General features: G+C 40.3%; 1 protein-coding gene across 1 annotated transcript in view; it reads left to right on the top strand.

Moving 5' to 3' along the window:
- FNDC3B (fibronectin type III domain containing 3B) overlaps positions 1-19,666 on the top strand; it is a 186,166-nt gene extending 166,500 nt beyond the window's left edge. Inside the window, exons 24-26 of the mRNA XM_066556568.1 lie at positions 5,964-6,130; positions 8,921-9,048; positions 16,124-19,666. Coding sequence (XP_066412665.1) covers positions 5,964-6,130; positions 8,921-9,048; positions 16,124-16,429 — 601 coding nt within the window. The 3' untranslated portion in view covers positions 16,430-19,666. The remainder of the gene's footprint in view (positions 1-5,963; positions 6,131-8,920; positions 9,049-16,123) is intronic.
- Positions 19,667-21,920: the final 2,254 nt, after the last annotated feature.

Here is a 21,920-nt window from a genome sequence, read left to right as displayed (position 1 = left end):
ATTAAAATACAAAATCAGATAAGTTAACGTATCCTTGCAAAAAGCTCCAGGAAAAAATCATTTTCATATTGGGTAAAACAGTGATAAAAGGAAATTAGGCATGAGCACCAAGACAGATGGCATGCTACAGTTTGCACTGCAAGCCTGGCTAGATAGAAAGTTAATGTTCAGGAAAGTTTTCAAGCTAACCTCTGTTCATATTGCTGCACTGTGTAGGTGAGTATTGCTATTAAAAATAGTGATTTTATATTAGCAGCATTCTGATCAGATACCTGGGGCTTTGCAAATGAAAAAGAAGAGGGAGAACTGTTCCCAAGTGTGAGAGAGTAACTTTTTAATGCATTTCATCTTTCTTCCTGGAAGCAGGAGTAAACCAGCAGTTGTAGTAGGTGTGAGTTAACTGTATGTGTGTCATTATTTGGAACAAAGTGAAGCCTCAAAAAACCACATTAAATGAGTGAGATGAGGTGCTCCAGCTGTGAGGAAGCTGGCAAGACACAGAATAAGATGCTACTCCCTAAGTATATTCAAAAAATCCCTGCTTTGGTAAGAAATAAAATTTTCTCCTTCATTTTGATCTGTGCACATCTGCAGGTACTTCAGACTTGATGGGTAACTGAATGTTCCAGACAGCAGATCATAAATAAGAACAGCATCTAGACCCAAGATGGTCACTGTAATAAAAACCATTTTCTGCACATCTGTAACAACCTTATAAGAAAAATAACACCTTGATTAGAGTAATGACTCTCATATTTAATCTCTAAAGTGTAAAGGAGGCTCAGCTTAGTGCAGCAGGATCACATTGGCCAGTTTTCCAAGGGCACATTTTTAGGTTCCAGCTTCACTTTGCTGATGTTGATGAAGCAGAGGCTGAGCTTGGCTCCCTTCTCCAGCTCTGCCCAGGTTCCTGGGGCTGTCACAGCAGCAGCCTGGACACCATGTGCTCAGTGAGCATCATTTGAGGGCCCATAAAGTCTGTTAAAACTCTGGGAAAGGGGCTCTAATGCTGCACAGGGAAGATAAACACATGTAGGGCTGTAAGAATACTGGCTTGCTGCTCTGAACTCTGTTCTCTTTTGGTTTTAGCTTTAAGTTCACTCTTATTTATTATTGTTGGTTATTGACAAGATGTTGTAGCTGCCTCATCAGTTCTTCCTGACTGTGTAATTTCAAGAGGCCATTGGATGCTCTCACTGATTTCTCTCACATCTTCCATTCAAGTGCTGTTCATTCCCATTTAAGCTGTGCTCCGTATTGCCCTCCCTGCCTGTTCCTTGCCCCCCAGATGTGGCTGCACACAGGAATCTTCAGTCAGGCACTTGGCTGCTCTGTCTTCCATTCCTGTTGAATGTGCTCAGATGCTTCTTGCAAAAAAAAAATCGATTTTTCTTGTTGTGGAGGAGCTTCTGTAGGCTGAAATACTTCAACTCTCAATAATTCCGGACATCTGACAAGTGACTGTCTGTTGTGAATATGGGTTACAAACTCAAATTCAGCAGCAGATGAAAGATAATCTAGTAGAAACAGGCTAAAAATTGATTTTTGGCAGCAAGTACCCTTTGTCTAGCCTGCAGATGTGCTAGATAACTCAGGGAAGAAAACCAAACTCTTCCCATCTGTTATCACTTCTCTTCCTGCCTTTATCTGTTCTTCACTTAGTTTTTGCTTTTCGAAGTATAAGGAAGGAACTGTTTCCTTCACTGGGCCCTGATGTTACTATTATTGTTAAAAGCATCAAAAATCAAATCAGTAGTGGTGAGCATACATTATAATACAGTTAAAATATATAATATGTATTATAAATTAAACTTTACAAAAGGAATCTTCCAGAAAACAGATCTTCAGGTCAAAGGGGCCCGTGCATCCCACCTGTTTGGTCCACACCTCATTTTAGGACAGGAAGCCAGAGTTGGGAGAGGTTGTGGGAGCACAAAGCTCTTTTGGAGAGCTCTTGTTTTAATTTCCCTCAGGACCTGCCTGCAAAAGGAGATCTCAAAGAATGGCTTGGAAAAGTGCCCTAAAGCTGAAAAGGTTGGGTCACCCTGGAACTGGTTGTAGGAACAGTGGTGATGGATGTGGGGATAGGAGATGCTGCAGATAGGAAACTTTTCCCTTTGAGCAGAATGTTTTAAAATACAGCAGAAATGGAAAAAAAATTGTGTTGATTTTACTTCTGCATCTCTGAATTAGGTGGTTTTGGTTTGAAGCTTTGCTTTTTTTGTTGCCACCCGCAGTACAGGGAGCTGCTGGTGGAGAAAGAAAATCACATAAATCAGTGAGTGTCTGACAATGTTCTGCAACCAAATTAGAGGAACAGTCTAAGAAAGTAGGTGGGGGCAGTAAATGTGTAGATAATGTGATGTAGCATTAATAATATTAAAAGAGCTGTTGGTTTGTGAAATTCTTGTCCTTTAGTTTCTAATTAGGCAGTTGCCTTTGTGTGCTGCTGTGAAGCCTTAGGTCACCAGGTTGGACTGTGTGTTAATGATGCTGTGTTAATGACTTTTTTCCCAGCCAAAATCCTGACATCTGACCACATGTTTTGAGAGGCAATAACAAAAACATTCAAGGCTCTTTCAGCCTTTGTGCCTTCTCCCAAAATTGCCATCTTACTTAGTGCTGTACAGTAGAATTTCTTGCAAATTAAATTCTTGCAAGAACCAACAGGTTACCAAAATATCAACAAAACCCAAGAGTTTGAAAAGGAACCTGCTGCTCAAAATGTGCTGGGAATTAATGAGCAGAGGTAGAGCAAGTACATTGATATTCTTCTGCTTGACTGGAAGTGACTGAAGTGGAGGAAACAAAATAGCTGTGAGATGCAAAATACTTCCAAGAAGATCTTCACTGGGAATAAAAGGGTATTGATGAAAAAGTAACAGCAGTGGTGTCTCCCTAACAATTGCTGTAGGACACGATGTTCTCTCTCCTCTGCTGTGTGCAGGTAAATGAATGATAAAGTGAGAATGTCTGGGAAGGGAGAATTGGGATCACTCTGTGAGATGAGGGAGAAGTGTAACCTCTGGGGAGTGCCCCCATCCCTGGAGAAAGCTGCTTTATTTTTGGTCTCTGCTGTTAATTTAGTGGAGAGGAGAGGCAACACTACAGCCTGGAAAATTGGAATAAATCAGGTTTAATTGTGGAATGTGCAAACTTAAAATAAAAAATTTAGCTGTGTTGAGAATGCCAGTAACCAGAGAGGCTGAATGTTTTCAAAGGCAGGGTGCCTGTTGAGATATGTAGCCTATTGTCTTTTGAATTCAACTGAGATTTGAAAATGTCTTGTTTTGAAGAAGGTGAGAGGGAGATAGAGCACAGGGAAGGTTTCCATACACAGATTAAGTCAACATTTCAATGCAAAAGAGATTAAATCTTTGCAGACAAGGACTCAGAGCTGACTTGTTCTTGAGGCAATGTATGGAATGAGGCCTGGATGAAGCACAGTGAGCAATAACAGGCTTGCCAAGAAGGCAGAGGTACATAGAACTCATGTTCAAATGTGCTTTTTAAAGTAGATTTAGATTTTTAAAATGAAATTGCAATAATAGGAGCATTTTACCTTAGTTAAGACAATTTTAACATATGCTGCCTCACAGTAGCAATGTGCAGTTGCACTGATGGACTCAACTCTGAGTTCATTGTGGTCCTCCAGAAGAAAGTCCAGGAGAGTGCAAAAAGACTGCTCCATATCTAGAGCCACCTACATCAATTAACTACAATATTTTTATAAATAACAGAAATAATCCTGGAGGATTATGAAATGCCTGCTTTACACATGAGGAAAATATGTACCTTATCAAAAAATCACAAGCATTTTGAAGTTAGTCTTTCATCTTCATTACATGCCTTAGATCATGATCTGCACCTTCAAACACAATTACAAAGCATTAGTGCCACAATAAAGCCCAACAGCAACTGAATTTGGCTTAGCCATCAGTGTTTCTTCTTGGAAAATTGGAAGCCCTCTTTCTTCAGAGATGGTCAAACCTCAGAAGTTTTAAATGTGCTTCCATTGCAGTCCTGTGGTGCAAACTTCTCTGTAACAGTTCTTGCTTTCCTGGCAGATGTTTTTTGAGACAGAGAAGTAGAAATGAGTGGAGATGGGAACTGGATGGGAGTATTGGTATTAACTGAACTGGGAGTATTAGTCCAGTTCCCAAATGACAGAAGGAGCTGAAATGTTTTTCCAGATCAGTTCCTCAGTGTTAGGAAGTGTTGGTGACCTTAGTCATATCCAAAAGGAGCAAATGTCATTTGACTCATTGGTATTGGTCATATGAATGACTGTAAATGTACCTTAGGCCCAGCCTGGGGTGAGGGTGTGCTTGTCTGTTAGCTGGGAAGATACATTTATCCTCCCTTGCTCACCTAACTCCACAAATGATTGCAAAGAGATCATTAGTCTAAAATAGGCATTGGATCTTTTTTGCTCTCTGTTGCCCTTGGACCAGGGTCAGAGCCAAATCTCTGCACTCCTGTGAGTAGTGCAGTGGTTTTTGAGCCAGCTGCCTGATTGAGCTGCAAGAAGTGCAGAGGGAGAGTGTCTTGTCTCTTGAGTCTTAATGCTGTCCTGAGTATGTGTTCTTTGCTCATCATCCAGTGAATCTCAAACTTTATTCCATGAGCACAGGTATTTGTGTCCATCTTTTGAAATGTGCTGTGGCTGCTTACCTGAGCCTCAGAAATGTGGGATAGCAGGGAGTTCTTAAACTGGGTAAGCATAAGGTTGGGAAAACAATTCTTTGGAAATTGGCTCTAAATTCTCCTCTTAAAAACGTGTGGGCACAGATCTTTAGTTTTCTATCAAGGTGTGTGTCTCACTAAAACTCAGTAGTAAGTCACATTAGTCCTCAGAGTACATTTCCAGCAATTTGAATTAGCTGAGTATTTCCTTTTATTACAGATGGTTCTTGATCTCTGTACTTATGTGGATTGCGATCATAACTTAGTACAAATTGATTTCTGTCCCTGAGAGCTAATGACAGACCCAGTTTCTTTGAAATGCTCAAATTGGTTGTACTCTGTATCTCCTGCAAAGCCAAAGGATAAAGCTAGCACCTAGACAGGGAGGTCAAAGGAAAATATCTCTTGGCTTCCTGGTGATTTAAAACCTTCTGAAATGGTTAAGATACTTGAATTAGGGTACTAAATAATAAAAAAATGGTATGTGATCCTACGCAGCAAATTTTCTGTTCTCCAAGGCCAGGACTATTGCATGCAGGATGTTCCCTGGTGGAGGCTGAGTGGATGGATGCACAGTCTGGGTGCTTCCTCTTTATTTGCTTTCATCCCCACTGTGCTCAGCTCCTGGGGGTCAGGGGCTTAGCTAGAGATTGCTGGCTGACATACAACTGTTAGTGAAAAGCATTTATATGAGCAGAGCAATAGAAAGTAGAAGTCAGATTCTTTTTAGCAACTTTTTTTTTTTTTTAATGACATTGATTTTGTTCAGTATTACATTGTTGGACAAGTTTGTGTGTGCTCTTGTTTAGTCTTGGAAATGTTTTGGAAGATGATACAGATGACTGCAGGACATGGCCTTTGTGTCTTAATGTGCAAATGAAATCCAAATCAATTAAAGAGTCAACATATTAATTGTGTTTTCACCATGCATGTAAACCAGCAGCACACATGGTGTATTGTAGCAGAACACAGGCTGAATCCATTTGGATTCCATGGTGGCAGGGAGCCCACTGACAGATGTTCTTCCTGATAATTCATGCAATCATTCTGCAAGGTAATAGTAGTTTCAAAAGGGACAATGAAATTCTGCTTTCCCTGACCTCCTCATCATCATCAGTGTGTTATTAATGGGACATTTTTATATGTGTGTTTAACAGCCCTGCAGGGCACATGGTGCCAGTTATCACAAGGTGGATACTTGGAGCTGGTAAGTGCAATAGCCAGAGATATCAGTGCCACTCCAGTGTAACTACATACTCTCATTTTTATTGTTTCAGGTTTATCCCAATTTATAGGGGACCAAGTCACACCTACAAGATACAGAGGCTGACAGAATCCACCTGTTACTCGTTCAGAATACAGGCAGTCAATGATGCTGGGGAGGGACCTTTCTCAGAAATCTGTACCTTCTGCACAACTAAGTCACTCCCACCTGCAATCAAAGGTATGTAGTATGGTTTTTTATGTGTAAGTAACTTGTAAATATTTATGAAATTGGTAACTATGAGGGGAGGTTGTAAGGGTTACCATAGGTATGTAATAACACTGGTGAAGAACCAGTTTGTGCTGACTGTAGGTTTCTCTTGAGTTGTGAAGTTACTTAATGGTGGGAAGCTAAATTACCACCCAAAAAATCACACAAGCAATATAAATGTTATGTCAGCCACTGTTCTAATAAAAAAACCTGTTCAAATGCTGCTGCTATCAATAATGTTTACCAGGGGATTGCCCTGGATTACCACAGCATTTTTACAAGGGATCTAACAGCTGTAGTGTGGGTGTGTACCTACCAACTTAAGCTTTAGTAAAGTTTAATTTTTTTGTTGTGTATTTGATGTCCAGTGTAGACCTTTAGGGTTTATTTTTCCTTTAATGTATAAAATTAATTATGATATTTCACATATAGAGCATTAGGCCTAGAACTCAGCATGTGTTCCACTAGGAGGACTAAAGGCTTAATTAAATGAAGTTTTATAATGAAATGTCTTTTACTGTGTGTAAATTTTGTCCTATGTAATTATGCTCCTGAGGAGGAGGAGGAAGGAAGGAAGGAAGGAAGGAGGAAAAGTAAAACCCACAGTGAAAGATCTTTCATTATAAAACTTCATGTAATTAGGCCTTTTGTTCTAGGCCTAATTAGTCCTTCTTTGGCCTGTTACAAGGGCAGTGGGTTTGCTCTATGGGTTGTCAGATCAGCTGAGCTGGAATCAAATGCACCTTTTCTCCTGGGTGCTGAAGGCTTCCCTGTCAAGCCCTGTGATTTTCTGAGAGAAACGACAGCTGTCAGTTTGTCAGGGAGGTTTTGTTTGTTTCTCTATATTTAAAATCCAGCTTTGGTGATTTTGACACCTTTTGTAGGCAAATATTTAGAGAGGGGAGAACACTGCTGGGGGTGCCTTTCCCTGCTAAGTCAGTCACCCCCAGGGAGAAAACACTCTCCAGCAAAAAACACCCGTGTGATTGAGGGTGAGGATACTTAGGCAGGGGTGGTTTATCCTGATGCACACCTTCACACAGGTGTGAGATGTGCTGCCCAGCCAAGGGAAGGGAGCTCGTGTGGCATGACCCAGGATGCCACTGTAGTCACACTTGCATTTTGTTGGCTATAAATCCATTTTATTCAGTTCACCTCACCTAGGTGTTTGTTTTGAACTCCCAGTCTGCCTGTTGAGTTCCTGTTAATTGTGACTCATCCCCTGGGCTGAGTTTCAAGCTGAGAATCAATGGTGCAAATACCAGGTCGTGTGTGGGCTGGGACCTCGGGTACCTGACAGAGCCCTGGCTGTGACAGAGAAAAGGGCATGACAAAGCTGTGCTGGTGAGCACTGCTGAGGGGAGGTGATGCCATGGGGAGGACTGGTCTGATGCCATATGACAGTGTTGGTTCCCTTCTGTGCTCAGAGAAATACAAAGGAATTTATGTGATAAACTTAATTTGGCTTTTTATCTAGCAGAAGAAAGTGTGTGTTCTCCTATAAGGTCTCCTAATTACTCTCTTAGTGATGCCAACCCTAGAATAGCTTTGCTGTTAATGGCAGTGTTTTGTAAGTGTCAGACAAAAATCTTCATGTATTGAAGTGAGAGATGAAAGGAGAAGGAAAAATAATTGAGATTGTTGTCAGCTAAGATAAAGGCGTTTATTATCAGTCTCTCAACACTAGCAGATGTGCAGAGAGAAGTAAATGGATATTGATTACATTTGGGCCTTCATGATTCAAGTGTTCCTCTTGGGAAGTAACAGATCAGTCTAAAATTTGTGTAATGTATGCAGCAGCATTTGTTTCTTTGGTAGACCCTCCTGTTGTCTGTTTTTGTGGGGCTGGGGTTCTGGATTGCCTTTAACAAGCTCATGTCCTTGCACGTGCACATGTTACCCACCTGATACAAGTGCTCAGCACTTGTTTCTCCCAGTTTTATTATTTTCTCTTTTTTGGTATTGTGCTTGCTGGCTCTGCCTGATCAAGAGGTTGGTGAACCCTGGATGCTGCTGCAGTTTTCTTTGTGCCTTCTTCCAGTGGCAGATGCTTTGCTGTACATAAAAATGTGCTGCCCCTGTCTGTGCTCTGCTAGACTGAGCTGTGAGCTTGCCCTGGGTCAAGGCACAGCATCCCTTGGCTCTCAGCTGCTGAGAGAGCCTCTGCCAGGGACAGCAGCCTTGTAACAGCCAACAAATTGAATTTCTCTGGAGTTCTAGTGAGAGCACTAGTCTTAAGTCTGGCTAGAAATAGCAGCTCTGATCAAGTGGGTGTCAGGCTCAGATTTATATTCAAGTCCAGGTCTTGAATGTTATGCTTGTCCTTTTGCTTCCCAGGCTGGACTTCATCTGTAATATAGAAGATTCTTTAGCTTCTCTTCTCAAATTCCTTCTTCTGTTTTTCCTGAATGAAATATTTGATATTATTCCTCTCTTTCAGTGGCATGTAGCATGGGAGGGATTAACAGGCATCTCCACTGGCACAGGTGTTTGCTCAGAACTTCACAGAATTGCTGCTTTTATGAATGCCTGTGTAATTTGTTCATTGGCTTCTGCTTTGAAAAGATCAGTGCACAGCACTGCAATTAAGTTTTGAAAGTTTTCTCCAAATCCACTCCTCCTTTGTAGCAGCTCACAGAGCTGACTGATAAGAGGTGCTCTAGCCTTTTTAAAATGTTCTGGTATATATTACAGTGCTCGTAAAATAAGATTTTGATGCAGTCTTTATATTAAACATTAACACATTTCCTTTTATTGTAGCCCCTCGAGTGACACAGCTGGGAGGAAACTCCTGTGAAGTTACCTGGGAAATGGTCCCACCCATGAAGGGAGATCCTGTTGGTTATGTTCTGCAGGTACTGGTTGGAAGAGAATCTGAATACAAGCAGGTAGGGAAATGGTCTGGATTTAATATTGTTAAATTGATGGCATAATGGAAATGGTTTTGAAAATCCACTGTGCTGCTTCTTTGTACTGTATTGAATTACACCCTATGGTGATGTGTCAGGTGCACTTTGGTAAAGGCTGAGTCAAAATTAAGAGCTGTAATGGGCTGTTTTCTCCCCTAAGGGAGTATATAGAACATCATTATTTTATTGGAGTGATTTGTGTTCTTTCTGTGGTTAATCACTATTTTTAACTGTACTAACCTTTAAAAAGTTACAATTCTGTACACCCATGCTTGCTTCTGAGCTGGCTGCTCTTAACCATTATCTGGAGATGAGATGAAGTCAGAAGATGACTCTTTCTAAGCCAGTTCCAAGACTGTCCATCAGGACACATTAAGTGGTTTGTTCATCTGTCTCACTCCTGTCTGAGGTTTTGATGCACGTGTAACTGCTGTGTATCCTTTCTGTCACTGTGGAAATAAAGGCAGTGAAGTACAGCTGATCCTTCTTTCCTTTGTCTGTCTGGATTAGACATCACAAGTGGATACATCCCCAGAGCACCTGAAACAGAACAGCTCATTCACAGTTAGATCTTTTATTTCATCTATCACACCTCTGGCTGTGTGATTTGCAGTGCACTTCATCTGTGTGCTCCTTTTTTTCCTGTGCTTCCTTTCGTTGTCATGTGGGTTTCAAATAAATCCAAATTAGGGAAATGAGATATACTATGCTAATTAGACTCTTATGCTGTGCTAATTAAACCCTTAAAAATATGTATAAGTTAGTGCTTTCTTTGCAACTGTGTCTTTGTTCCTCTTCAGGCTGTTTCTGAGTGCTGCTGTGAACTAATGAATTATCAAAAACAACACAGAACATGCAGGACAACTCATGGGGGGCGATAAAGATTTTGAAACATAATAATTATTTTTGTCAGGAAACATTTCTGGTGCTGGTAATGAAACCCCTGTGTACTGTGTAGTGGTGGCCTCATAATGCCAGTGGCAAGTGCAAAAGTGGAATCCTTTTGCGGTTCCCTGATGTACAGAGAGGCTTTGGTGTGTCACCTCCAGGTACAGCTTCAGTGAATGTAGCCCCAGGGTTTAAAATGTTCTGGAGTCCTTGGGGAGAACTGGGCACAGCTTCATGTTCCTGGCACATAAGTGATGGCTTCATCTGCACAGTCCAGAGCTCGTGGTGTGAAAAAAACCAGCAGTGAGGGAAATAAAAAATACATTCAGGGTCTTCTTATTTTGAAGGTCTTAGTTTTTCATGAGGCACAGCCTGAGGAGGGGTTTTTGTGTGAGTTGTCACCAGTAACTCCCTGGAGGAGGTTCCTGGCTGGGATGCTCCAGGTGAGACTGGGACTTTGCTGGCTGATAACCAGCCATGGGACAGAGGGAGACTTCCACTGTTTCACCTTTTCCCATCAAGATGTTTTTCCTCCATCAGGACTGTGGGTGGTGTCTCAGCACTGGGTGTCCATGAGCTGCAGTGGCTGCATGCTCAGGGCTCCTGTAATGTGCACAGAAGATAAAATACAGAAACACCTTTCAGTGACTTTCTGGCTAATACATTTCACCTCTGCTTTGACGTGCCTGTGATCACCTGTTATTATTTAACTGCAAAGTACTGGCACCAATAAGTTCATTAATGTTAGTGATATGTTAGTTACCTTTGAAGTGCAAGTCCTAAATTTATTTTTAAATATATTTTGTTCCCTGCAAGTGACAAATATATTTGGCATATGTATCTAAAGGGGTAAATCATACTAGAAACATTTTGCAAATTGTTTTGAAGGGTGGCACCAATGAAATACACTCTAGATTTTCAGGCTATTCATGGAATGCAACATCGGCCACCAATATGTTTTTGGGTAAATCTGCCCTTTCTCTCTAGACTGTCACACCTGAGCTGTCTCCCTGCCCTGCACCCCAGTGTTTGCAGCCCTCCACAGCCCAAAAGCTGCTGATTTTCCACCATTTGATCTGGCAGAGGTGATATGAAAGTACTCAAAACCTCTTTTTTCCAGATTGGGAGTATAGCCATCCCTGCCCTCCTCTGGGAGAATATTTTGTAAATATTTCTCTGCTGAGAATTGCCTGAAGAACTGGATTTGCTGGAGCTAAACAGAGAACATCTTAGCTCCCTGGAGAGTGTATTTGAAAAAATGCTAACTACTCCCTTCCTTGTTTCTCACACAGTGTGTTCCTTTTTGTGTATTTGTGTGCTTTATCTTTACAGATAGTTTTTAAAAAGCAATGCCATGGGACAGTTCTTTTTAGGAAATCAAATCTTCCTTGTTTATGAATCAGGATGTAAGCCACAGGAGATTCCAGGAATCAGTGGCCTGGATTTGTTTTTCTATTTCTTGCACTTCTGTCCAGCATAGCTCACTCAGTCAGAATTTATCTCCAAAGTGTATTAAATTGTCTCTGTGTTTGCACAGCTTTAATGTGGATTTAGGGGAGTGGGCTGGAGCAGGAGCTGCAGTTTGGGATAACAGCTGCAATGCCCAGCAGCCTAAGGTTTGGTTTCCCAGTTGAGCAGCTCTGAGGATGGAAACACCCAGGAACCAAATCCTCTTAAGAGCTGACAATGGGAAGTGAGAACTGAACTTTTTAAAGCTTCTTTTATCCTTAAATTGTTTGCTGCTGAAGCAAAATGTTCTACCTTTGAAATTTCCAAGACTTTGGAGGCAGCAGTGTTTCATCAGCTTCTGCCACGTCTCTTCTGGGAAAAAAACTGTCTCCAAATGCTTTCCAAAAGAAGAAACAGTATTGGTAGGATACATGGGGTTGTGAAAATCCCCTAGCAGTTCTCAGGTCTGCACTGAGAGGTGGGTGCCTGGGAGAGCCCAGTTAGCCTCACCAAGCTCTCACTTTAATTATTGGGTTTTTATTTGGATTAGATTGTGTAGACGCACACAGAATATCTGAAACGCTTTAGTGAACTGATAATTTCTGTAAAGCTTAGTCAGCCAAAGAGTTGTTTTCCTTCTCTATTTTCAATAAGTCAAAGGCACTTGTGCTGGTTGTGTGTCAGAATATGACAGAATTGCACAGGACCTGTTGGCATTTAGATTTATAACCCAAACCATTCTCTGATTCTATCTTTTTATCAGTATACAGAATAGGCTTTTATTAACTGTTAAAGACATTGGCCATTGCATCAGGGTGCAGCAGCCAGGTGGGGTTAGCTTGCACTTTCCAGTGTTTTTCTTATAGGGCAACTATGGGTGTCAGTGTTACTGTTTGGAAAGGAGGGAGATGGGGTTGGAATTATTTAATGAGATCAGTGAAATTGAGAAATCCTCGCCTGCAGGAATTCTCTGTCTCTCTAGCTCCATCAGTAGGATCAAATACCATAAGAGTCTTCTGCAGCAGTTTATTACTTGTGATGATATTTCCATTGAGAGAGCCAGGCAAAAAGCTCATCACATTTTTATTGTATTCTGAAGTGTCCAAACCAAAAAGCTGTTTTTAGGAACTGAAAGTGATAAATTGGATAGGCACTTCACTTTGGCTTGTTGGCCACCAAAGCATAATGTGCTACATATAAAATAATATTGCTGCTTCATAGAGTTATATTTGATTTCACATTTGTTTGGCAGATTTAAAGACCTTATTCATAGTTGTCAAGGGTTTTTTCTATTGTATATGTGAAGTCCACTCACAGAGTGTAGCAGTGTTCACAACCAGATGTGTTTGTGCTGGGAGCATCCTGCCACAGCTCTGAGGTGCTGCTGCAGAGGGTACAGAGGCTGCTCTCAGGAGTGGGTGACAATTTAACAATTGTTTGCCTGTTACTGATAGGTAGGTCCACTGAGGTAAATACTCACCAGACCACTGAAAGCAGGACAATTTCCATAACTGTCTTAGTGCTACTACAGGAAATGTTTTGTCTTTATCATTGGTGAATATTAATGCATGTACTCCATCTACTTTCAGCAATTTTTCAAACTTCCCTTACAGATACACTCTTCTCTCACTTGGCTGTCTGGCTTTTTTCTGAGAAGTACTGTTGAATAGCTGGCTTGAGTGAACTTGGTCATCTGTACTTGTTAGACTGTAATGAAGATACAGGTTTTTGATTTAGCCAAGCCTGGCCTCCAGTTACACTGGTATTCACCACCCTGACAGAACAAAAGAAGTAAAAAACCCAGGTTTTTTTTTAACTGGACAGGATTTTTTTCAGTGCAAAGACAGGTTGTATACATGGGATTGCTAGTATCTCTTAAATGTAATTGATGAAGTTTAGATTGTAGTTTTTTTTAATTAAATGTCATTATTTGGGTTTTTTATTTTGGTTCCGAAGTGGTCATATTGGTTGCAAAGGTTTGTTTGTGGCAAAGGCAGGTAGAGCTTTCCTGGCTATATGTTTTGAAATTATTAATTACAGCAGCACCAGAAAGCAAATCTTGCTGACAGTTATTTTGTGAGGGCTTGGAGTTGCCCTGACTCAGAATCTAAAGAAATGGGAGTTAGGTGGAAGAATCCTGGCAGTCTTGTGGGACAACAGAGTTGCCCACACCGGGTGGGTGTTAGAAATGGAATTGCCATTGGAGAGCAGGGTGGCAGAGGTGTTCTTGGGATGGGGGCTGCTGTGCAAACAGGCATTTCAACCCTCACATCACTTCTGTGGGCTGCTACAGCACTTTCAGTTTTGTTTTCCCTGCAATTACTGTAACCCAGTGACTCACTCCTCAGTGGCATTGGGAAGACAAACAAAGACAAGAGGAAAGGCAGCTGTGCATGGCTGTGGTGGCCAGTCACAGGGGTTTATGGGATGAATTTATTGTAGTCCTGTCACTTGACCTCGAGGGAACTTCCTGTAAATGCTGAGCAATATTTGAGTAAGGCAACGTTTATTTAAATGTTGTTTCTTGATCTGTACCTCAGGTCCAAGAAGCATGAGGCAGTTAGAGGACTTGTGCTTAGTCTGGAAACCCAGACTTGCCATCATTCAAACTGCATTTGGAAAAGCTGTGAAAGCTGAAAAGAAAAGGAGAAGACAAATAAAAGAAGCACCTTAATCTTTGTGTCACAGACCTTCTCGAAAAATCAGCAACTGACTGTTTAACCAAGGGATGAGTCTCAGGGGCCAGCAGGGCAGGAAAGCTGGGAAGCTTGGGAGCTCTTTAAGTGGTCTTTAGCTGAGCAGGTTTCTTCTCTTTCCTCCTCATTTCTTACTCCAGAGTAACACACAGGAAATCCTCTATGGGCTTGGGACTAGTTTCCCACTTGCTCCCCTTTTCTAAGATGAGTTCTTGCCTCCGGGAGGGCAGAGATGCTCTCAGCCTTCTGCTCCCACAGCCAAGAGAAGGGAAATGCTAAATGAGCAGAGGAAGAAACATCTGAAGTTCAGGATGTTTTCCCAGCAGACACAGGCACTCTGAGACACTTTTTTTCATTTCATAAAATACCAGTCTCAACAACCCTCCATTATATAAATTATTTGTTTTCAGAGTTTGTGAATATTTCCTGTGGGTTTTTTTCCATTTAAGTCACAAAATTGTCTCAGATACTCAGTTTTTTCTCTCCTTTCTGATACTGTGACTTGTTCTCTGAGTCATGTAGTACCTACATTTGATTAACATAAATAGGTGATGGGTTTGGATTAGTAAACAACCAAATATAATGCAATCAAAAGGAAATTTTTTACACCTTGATGATATTTTATTATTTTCACAGTTCTGAAAGTGCAATTTCTGGAAAGATTGCTGTTTCTTGAGAGAAATGTGAGGGGAAAATACATTAAAATTACATTTGTAAGCGATTTTACAACTACACATTGAATGACTTCCAATAACCTCGTTTGCAAGTTTTCTTCCTTTTGGGGCCAGACAGGGTGATTATGTCCCAGACATGTTTTAGGCATCCAGTCACGCTTTCAGAGTGCAGAAATATGTTTGTAGCTTTTATCACACCCACAGAAGATTAGTGTGTGCTATCACTGCTGCGCTGAGTGATGTGTTTGTTGTCTGTCCTGTGTGCACTGTGTTGAGACTTGTTGAGAATTCCTCCACCTGCCTCTGTTTTTCTGAATTCTGTGTTGACCCAATGAGTTCCTTCCCTTGAGAAGTGATTCCTTAGAGACTTGATGCCTGAAGAGGATACCTAGAACAGAGGCTGGACAGAGTTAGAGAATTAAATAGGTATTTATTAAAGGCCTTCAGCAGATACACCTTGGGCAGTGCAAAAGCCCCATGAAGGCCACACCCAAGATGGACAATGGTCATGAGTTTCTCAGACAGATGTAAGTTTGGTTTATTTGCATATCAGAGGCTAATTGTCCAATTACACCTTCAGGTAATGAAGTCACATTCCCCCAGTTTACTCCCCCAAAATTAATTTTTGTTTATATTCTATTATATATATTTGGTCTTTTGTTTATATTATTAAATTCATATTTATATTTTACTATTATATTATTTTATATTTTTATTATTATATTATATTGGTTTATTTTAGTTTCTATTATAATTGTTTGTGTTGTTACGTTATATTTTATGATATTTATATTAGATTATATTAGTTTATGTTATATTTTATTATATATTGTTTTTATTGATATTATTAAATGTATTTTTATATTTTGTTATTATATTAGTTCATATTAGTTTATATTATATATATTGGTTTATACTATATTTATATTATATTGATTTATATTATGTTATATATTATATTTGTTTTAATATTATATTATATGATACTATATATTATATGATATTATATTATATATGATACTATATATGATATGATATGATATGATATGATATTATATATTAATTTTTCGGGGCCTGAGGCTGCAATGACAGCCTTGGTTCTGAGGCCTGGAAGGATTGTTTTGTCTGACCAAACTGTGGGGAGAGCTTACTACCACTCTATCTGGAGTTCAGAGTTATTCACTAATGTAGGAATCACATTCACTAGTACAAGATCTGAAAACCCTAAAAGCTGAAAGCACAAGGCCTCAGACTGAGGCGTCATACTGGGGCCTTCCATGGCGAGCTCCTCGCGTCACCGCGCTGTTTGAGTTTGTGTCTGACGGTGCTGCCTGCTTTGTTTTTAAGGTGTACAAGGGAGAAGAAACCACATTCCACATCTCAGGCCTTCAGGTGAACACAGACTATCGTTTCCGCGTGTGCGCCTGCCGCCGCTGCCTGGAGCCCTGGCAGGAGCTGAGCGGCCCCTTCAGCCCCTCGGCGGCGTTCGCGCTGCAGCGCGGCGCCCCGGAGCTGCCGGGCGCGCCGGGCGCCGAGGCCAAGGCCAAGGCCGCCGTGCCCACGGACGAGCAGTTCGCCGCCCTCATCGTGCTCGGCTTCGCCAGCCTCTCCATCATCTTCGCCTGTATATTACAGTACTTCTTTATGAAGTAGGCAATCCAACCGGAGTTTAAAGTACAGATTTAACTAATGCTACGCATTATAATCCACACATTTATTCAGATATTCCTCCTTTTTTTTTTCTCCTTTTTTTTTTGTTTTGTTTTGTTTTGAAATCCTTCGTTCTACCGTGCGTTTTATATACTGCTCTTGTTTTATACAGTTAAAGATAAATCAGTGTTTTGATGCACCTTTTTGAAATTCAGAACTAGGAAGTGGTCAAACTGGAGAAACAAGCAAACCAGATACCAAAAGCAAGATTTCTTTTTGTTTTTCCTTCGCAATTTCAAAATTGTCAACAATTTGCCTTTTCAATGTTGGTTTGGCTTTTTTCACTGAAGTTCATGCAGTCTCTTATTTTATCTTACTATTTAGGAAATTTTAATAATGAGTCACTTTTTTTGTCTCTTCTTTTTCCTTCTAAACATTAGTCACAAGTATGTATAGTGGTAAGACTAGAATACAGTGTTAGTCAAGTACCAATTTTTCCTTGAACAGTATTAGCAATGTTGCCTACGAATTATTCACTACGTTTGCCCCAGTTTTTCAAGGTAAAACCTAAGTTTTTATTTTAACTGTTTAGTGCATTTAAATTGGAACAACATTCTGCAGTTGAAAAACCTTTTTAGTTGCCTGTTTTTTTTACAGTTACAAACACTATAAACTGCCTGTATAAGAAATCAAATAACCAAACTACGTATAAATTATGAAGCATTATAGCTCTTTTTTTACCATTTTGATTCCTAGCAGTAATTTTAAGTAAGAGGGCATTGTGCAATAGTTAGTTATTCCCATGTTCAGCTATTTAAAAGCTGCTTTAACTTGTCTGTTTGTCACTGTATATAACTATTCCTAATCTAATACTAGATATTATTCTATTACGTTCAGCCTGATTTATATGATTCGAGCTGGTGACAGCTTACTGCCTCTACTGAATTAGGTGAGATTTACACTCAATGGAAGCAAACTTTACTGTCAGTTGATCTTTTTTTTATTATTATAAATATTACTGTTATTTTTTGGAGGGGTATCTATTTTATGGAACTTTTTGGAGGTATCAGAAATCACATCTGTTTGTTTTAAATGCCTTAGAAGGGTGTCTATGCTGTTCTTACCACGGGGCTGATTGAAATAACTTGGTACCTGGCAAAACTGAGATGAGAGTCCTGCAGAGGAATGGTCCCTGCTCTGGTGGCAGTGTCCCCCTCCTGCCTGCCCCTTCCCAGACACATTTTAATCCATCGAGACACTAGATTTTTAACTCTTGAGTCATGGGGTTATTTATATTAAGACAACATTGTGCAAGTACCTCAGGGACATAAATGAGCTGGAGGTGCAAATAGATTCCAAAAGGGTGCAACAGACACAGTGTATTTCCCTGCCTCTTGTTTTTGTATATTTTTGCTACTTGATTTTGCTTTTGTCCTATCTTTTTTTGTGCTCTGTCTCCATCGTTTAAGATTCAGTGTCCTGTACTAGCATAATATTCCCTTAACCAAAGTAATGGGGAAAAAAACAACATTATTTTTGTTTTTAGGTTTATTTATACTATATACTGCATACAGTACTTTAAATACCAATTACAGTGCAATCTTTTTATTTATTGTAAAAAAATAAAAAATAAAAAGTGTACTTATGTACTAATCTAATCCCCCTCTCCACCCTCCCCATAGCATGTTACATTTTGTCTGTTTTATACTGTTGTACTTTAGGTCAACTTTTTACCTGGCAGCATTCCTAGTATTATTAATCTTCTTGCATTTTCTTGTGTTTTTGAAGATGGGAGCATCTAGTACATTAAATGCCAAAAAAACCCCATTATCAGTGATTCAAACGTTTACATGTATCCAAAAACAAAATCATCTCTGGAAAGAAAGTGCTAAGATCAATGAATTATTCTGTGTGCCTCTCTAGATGTAGCAAATATTAGAAATGTTCTGTATTTTGTTATTGACTATAATTAGTTTGATTTAGCCTTGCAAACTAATGGCATTGAGCTAAATATATATATTTTTTTGTTTTTTGCCAAAGTCATGGCTTGTCAAATTTATTTACATCTTATTTAAATTTATTTGTGATATGAAACTCTGTGACCTTGCATCTGTATTTTGTGAGCAAAAAGTATACAGCTGTTTTCATTGGAGGGGAGAAGAGTGTATTTTTTAAAAAGATGAAAAGACCGCTAGTTTGGAAAAACCCAGAAATTTGAATAGATTGCCTTTTTTTATTTTTGGTATATTGTTTGAGCAGTGCTGCTATGAAATCCGAGCTTGACACCTTTTTTTAAGAAAAAAAAAACCAAAAACTGCTTTAATAAAGAAAGGAAAAAAACCCCAATGTGCTCTAGGTGAGCCATTTTGAAAGTTTGAAATACGAGTGCTACTACAAGCAGTGAGCAGAGTGCAGGGGAGAGCAGTCAGTCACACTTTCCAGTACATCTCTGTCTCTGCTGATCTCTTGGGTCCCTCACCAGCCAGAGCCCCAGTCCAAGCCTGAGCTTTTGGGAGATGCTGCTGGAGCAGCTGGGACAGGCCCAGTGAATGTGGCATTTTCAGCCTAAATATCCTGCCTTAGTGATCTGATGTCACCTGTGTGTCAGTGACAAAGGTCACTGGTGTCACACCCTTCTGTTCTGAGGGATGTTGTCCCTGACCCAGCACTGCTGATGCCTTGGCCCTTCCCAACCCCCCTCGTGCCCCTGGTCCAGCAGTGGCAGGTGTTGGATCCACGCCCAGGGCACTCTGCTCCAACAGAAATCACCACCACCAACAAAGGTAGAATGGAACACTAAGTATTTAATACCCTTAAGGAAGGAGAGAGATGTTTTTATATTGTTCTGCCTTTTTCTTTATGAACTTGAAGTGTTTTCTAATCCTGTTTGTTGGCTCCAGTAGCTCAGTATTCAGTGTCATGATTGAGAAGTGCCCTAATTGAATGTGTATGAACCTTATCCTTGCACAGTTCTTTAAATTGAAAAAGAAAAATAAAATGTTTTTACCTCACTATGGGAACATACATTCCAAGCTTTTCAACTTTAAAAAAAAAATAATCAGAAGTTTTCTTGTATTGTAAATTTTAGACTATTTCATATGCATTATATTAAAACTGCCATATCAATTTTAATGTATAGATTTTGCAAATACTACACTATGTATGTAAGACTTAACTGTATCTGTAGTGTATATGTAATATATTTATGCCCAATAAATGTTTTAATTCTTTCTGTTTTAATTCTTTATTTTAATTGAACACAGCCCTTTGGGGTCAATGTAGCCCCTTCTGGCAGGTCAGTGCTGTTGTGCATCCTGGAGCAAGGGTGGGAGCCCTGAATTTACCTCAGGATGTTTCTGCTCTAATTGGAGTGATTTTTGTGGTTTTTGAAGAGTAAGTTTATAATCTGAAAGTCAGGTGTTCTAATGACTTCTTTTATATAGCTTGCATGAAAAATTAAGGATTTATATTTATATACATACCTAGGTTTATTCTCTCTGAGTAATTAAACTCTTGAAATACTAGAGCTTTTAACTTATTAATTATGTGCAATGAATTCAATTCCTCATCATGATGAAATAATCTAATATGTATACATGTTTCTTGTCAAACACATTAATGTTAATTTGTTAATGCTTTTTTTCAAGTCACTGCATAAATACAACAATTGACTTGTTTGCTTTTTTAATTACTGCAGTTTAGAACAAGAGTGGGGTTTTCCTAGGGGAATACTTTTTTCACTTGGTTGCTCAGCTTTTTTTATTTAAGCAGTGCTTGCCAAGACAAGCTCTTTAACAAAATCTTTTAAATATGTCTATAAAATAGTAATCAGCACTTTGACATCTGAGGAGATCTTTTATTTTCAGTGGTCCCTGTTTGATTGCCAGGGGTGTCTGCAGAGATGCTGGAGGGCGGTGAGAGCCCATGGGAGAGAAGCAGGATTTAAACATTTGCTGTTGGAGTTCTGAATGTTACCTTGTGCTGTTATCACCCACAGGTTTTTGCAGAGGTGCTGGGTGCCTTTCCCACACCCAGGCTGTGCAGAGCTGGGTAAGTAGCCCTGAATTTACCACGGATTTTGTTTTGTGAGGAAGCACAGAGCGAGTTATACCCGGCCTTGGCTGATGCTCTATTTACCAGCAGCTCCTTGCCTGCTGGCAAGAGAAGTATCAACTTTGAAAAGTTCTGGAAGAGAGCAGAGGCTGGCATTTGGGGTATTTTGGGTGTTTCAGTGGTGGGGGGCACAGCAGTGGGCTGTGGCACGTGTCACAGTGTGAGCAGTGCCAGTTGTGCCCGGGCACCATGCGGTCCCCGGGCTGGCGCTGCCGTTTCTATGGCAGCGGCGATTCTCTCCTCTCAGTAATCACAGAGCTGCTCAAAAACCAACGCCTGGAATTTGTTTTGCTCCTCACTTGAGCCTCTCCTGGCGGCTCAGAGCACGTTTGGTGTGGTGCAGGAGAGCTGAGCCCCGTTGGAAGGGGGGTTTCTCTGAGGAGCCAGGGGTCACAGCCACGTGTGGCCCGAGCTGAGCCACGCGCTCCCCGCAGGAGCTGGGAGCAAACAGGACCTGGAGTGACACCAGTCCCTGTTGTTCACCTCCTCTGGAGCTTCTCCACAGGCTCACCTGTGTCTTTGAACTTTAGGAGATGCTCAAATCCAGCTATTAAAAAAAAAAAAAGCTGAAGGGGGTGGGTCATAGTGCCAGTGCTGTACCAAAGGACCAAGGCTCTCCTGCCTGTCCCTCCCATCCTGAAGCATAGCTGAGGTATTTAAAATACCCCTGAAAATTAAATACTTGGGCTGGAAGCAGATGAGCATTAAAGCCCCTTCCAACCCAAACCATTCTGTGATTCCATTCTATGAATTTATGGCCTGTGGACATGGAGTGATTCTTCTCCAGCATTAGTGACATCTACATCAACAGGATGGTTCTGTTAGACCTTCAGGATGGTTCTCTTAAGTCTTGCAGCCAAAGGTGTCAGAGACAAGAAGAAATCTGTGTGGTAATATGAAGTATAAATTATATTTCCTCTGCAAATCCTTTTCTAGAATTACTGCAGAGTTCGTGATGTATTGTCGTTTATTGAAGCAGTGTAGAATTCTATTCTCTGTCCTTAACCTGGGCTGGAGTAAAGATGCAGATGTTATCTTTATTTTTCTCAGAGTGAGAATCACAAGTAAGTAGAGATGAATATGGACATTTTGTTTCACTGTTTTTATGGCTGAGCAGAAAAGCCAGCTGAGATCCCCTGAAAGGGCTATTTTATTGGTACTACATTTTGAACAATTACATCTATTTTTGCTCTTGACCATTGCTCTTACAATGCCCAGTTTCTTGGCTCAGTGAAATAAAAAGAAGCTTCACACACAGTGGATTAGCCTGGGATCTGCTGTTATCTAAGTGAATGTGCTGTTATTGGTTTGAGTAGTTACATTTACTGCACTAATTGGTGGCATAGATGGTCTTGCATGCAATCACAAAGCTATTTTTAGG

Source organism: Molothrus aeneus, chromosome 10, assembly GCF_037042795.1.
Source record: "Molothrus aeneus isolate 106 chromosome 10, BPBGC_Maene_1.0, whole genome shotgun sequence".
Lineage (NCBI taxonomy): Eukaryota > Metazoa > Chordata > Aves > Passeriformes > Icteridae > Molothrus > Molothrus aeneus.
The sequence above is the reverse complement of the archived record's forward strand: the minus strand, read 5'-3'. Positions and strand labels throughout refer to the sequence as shown.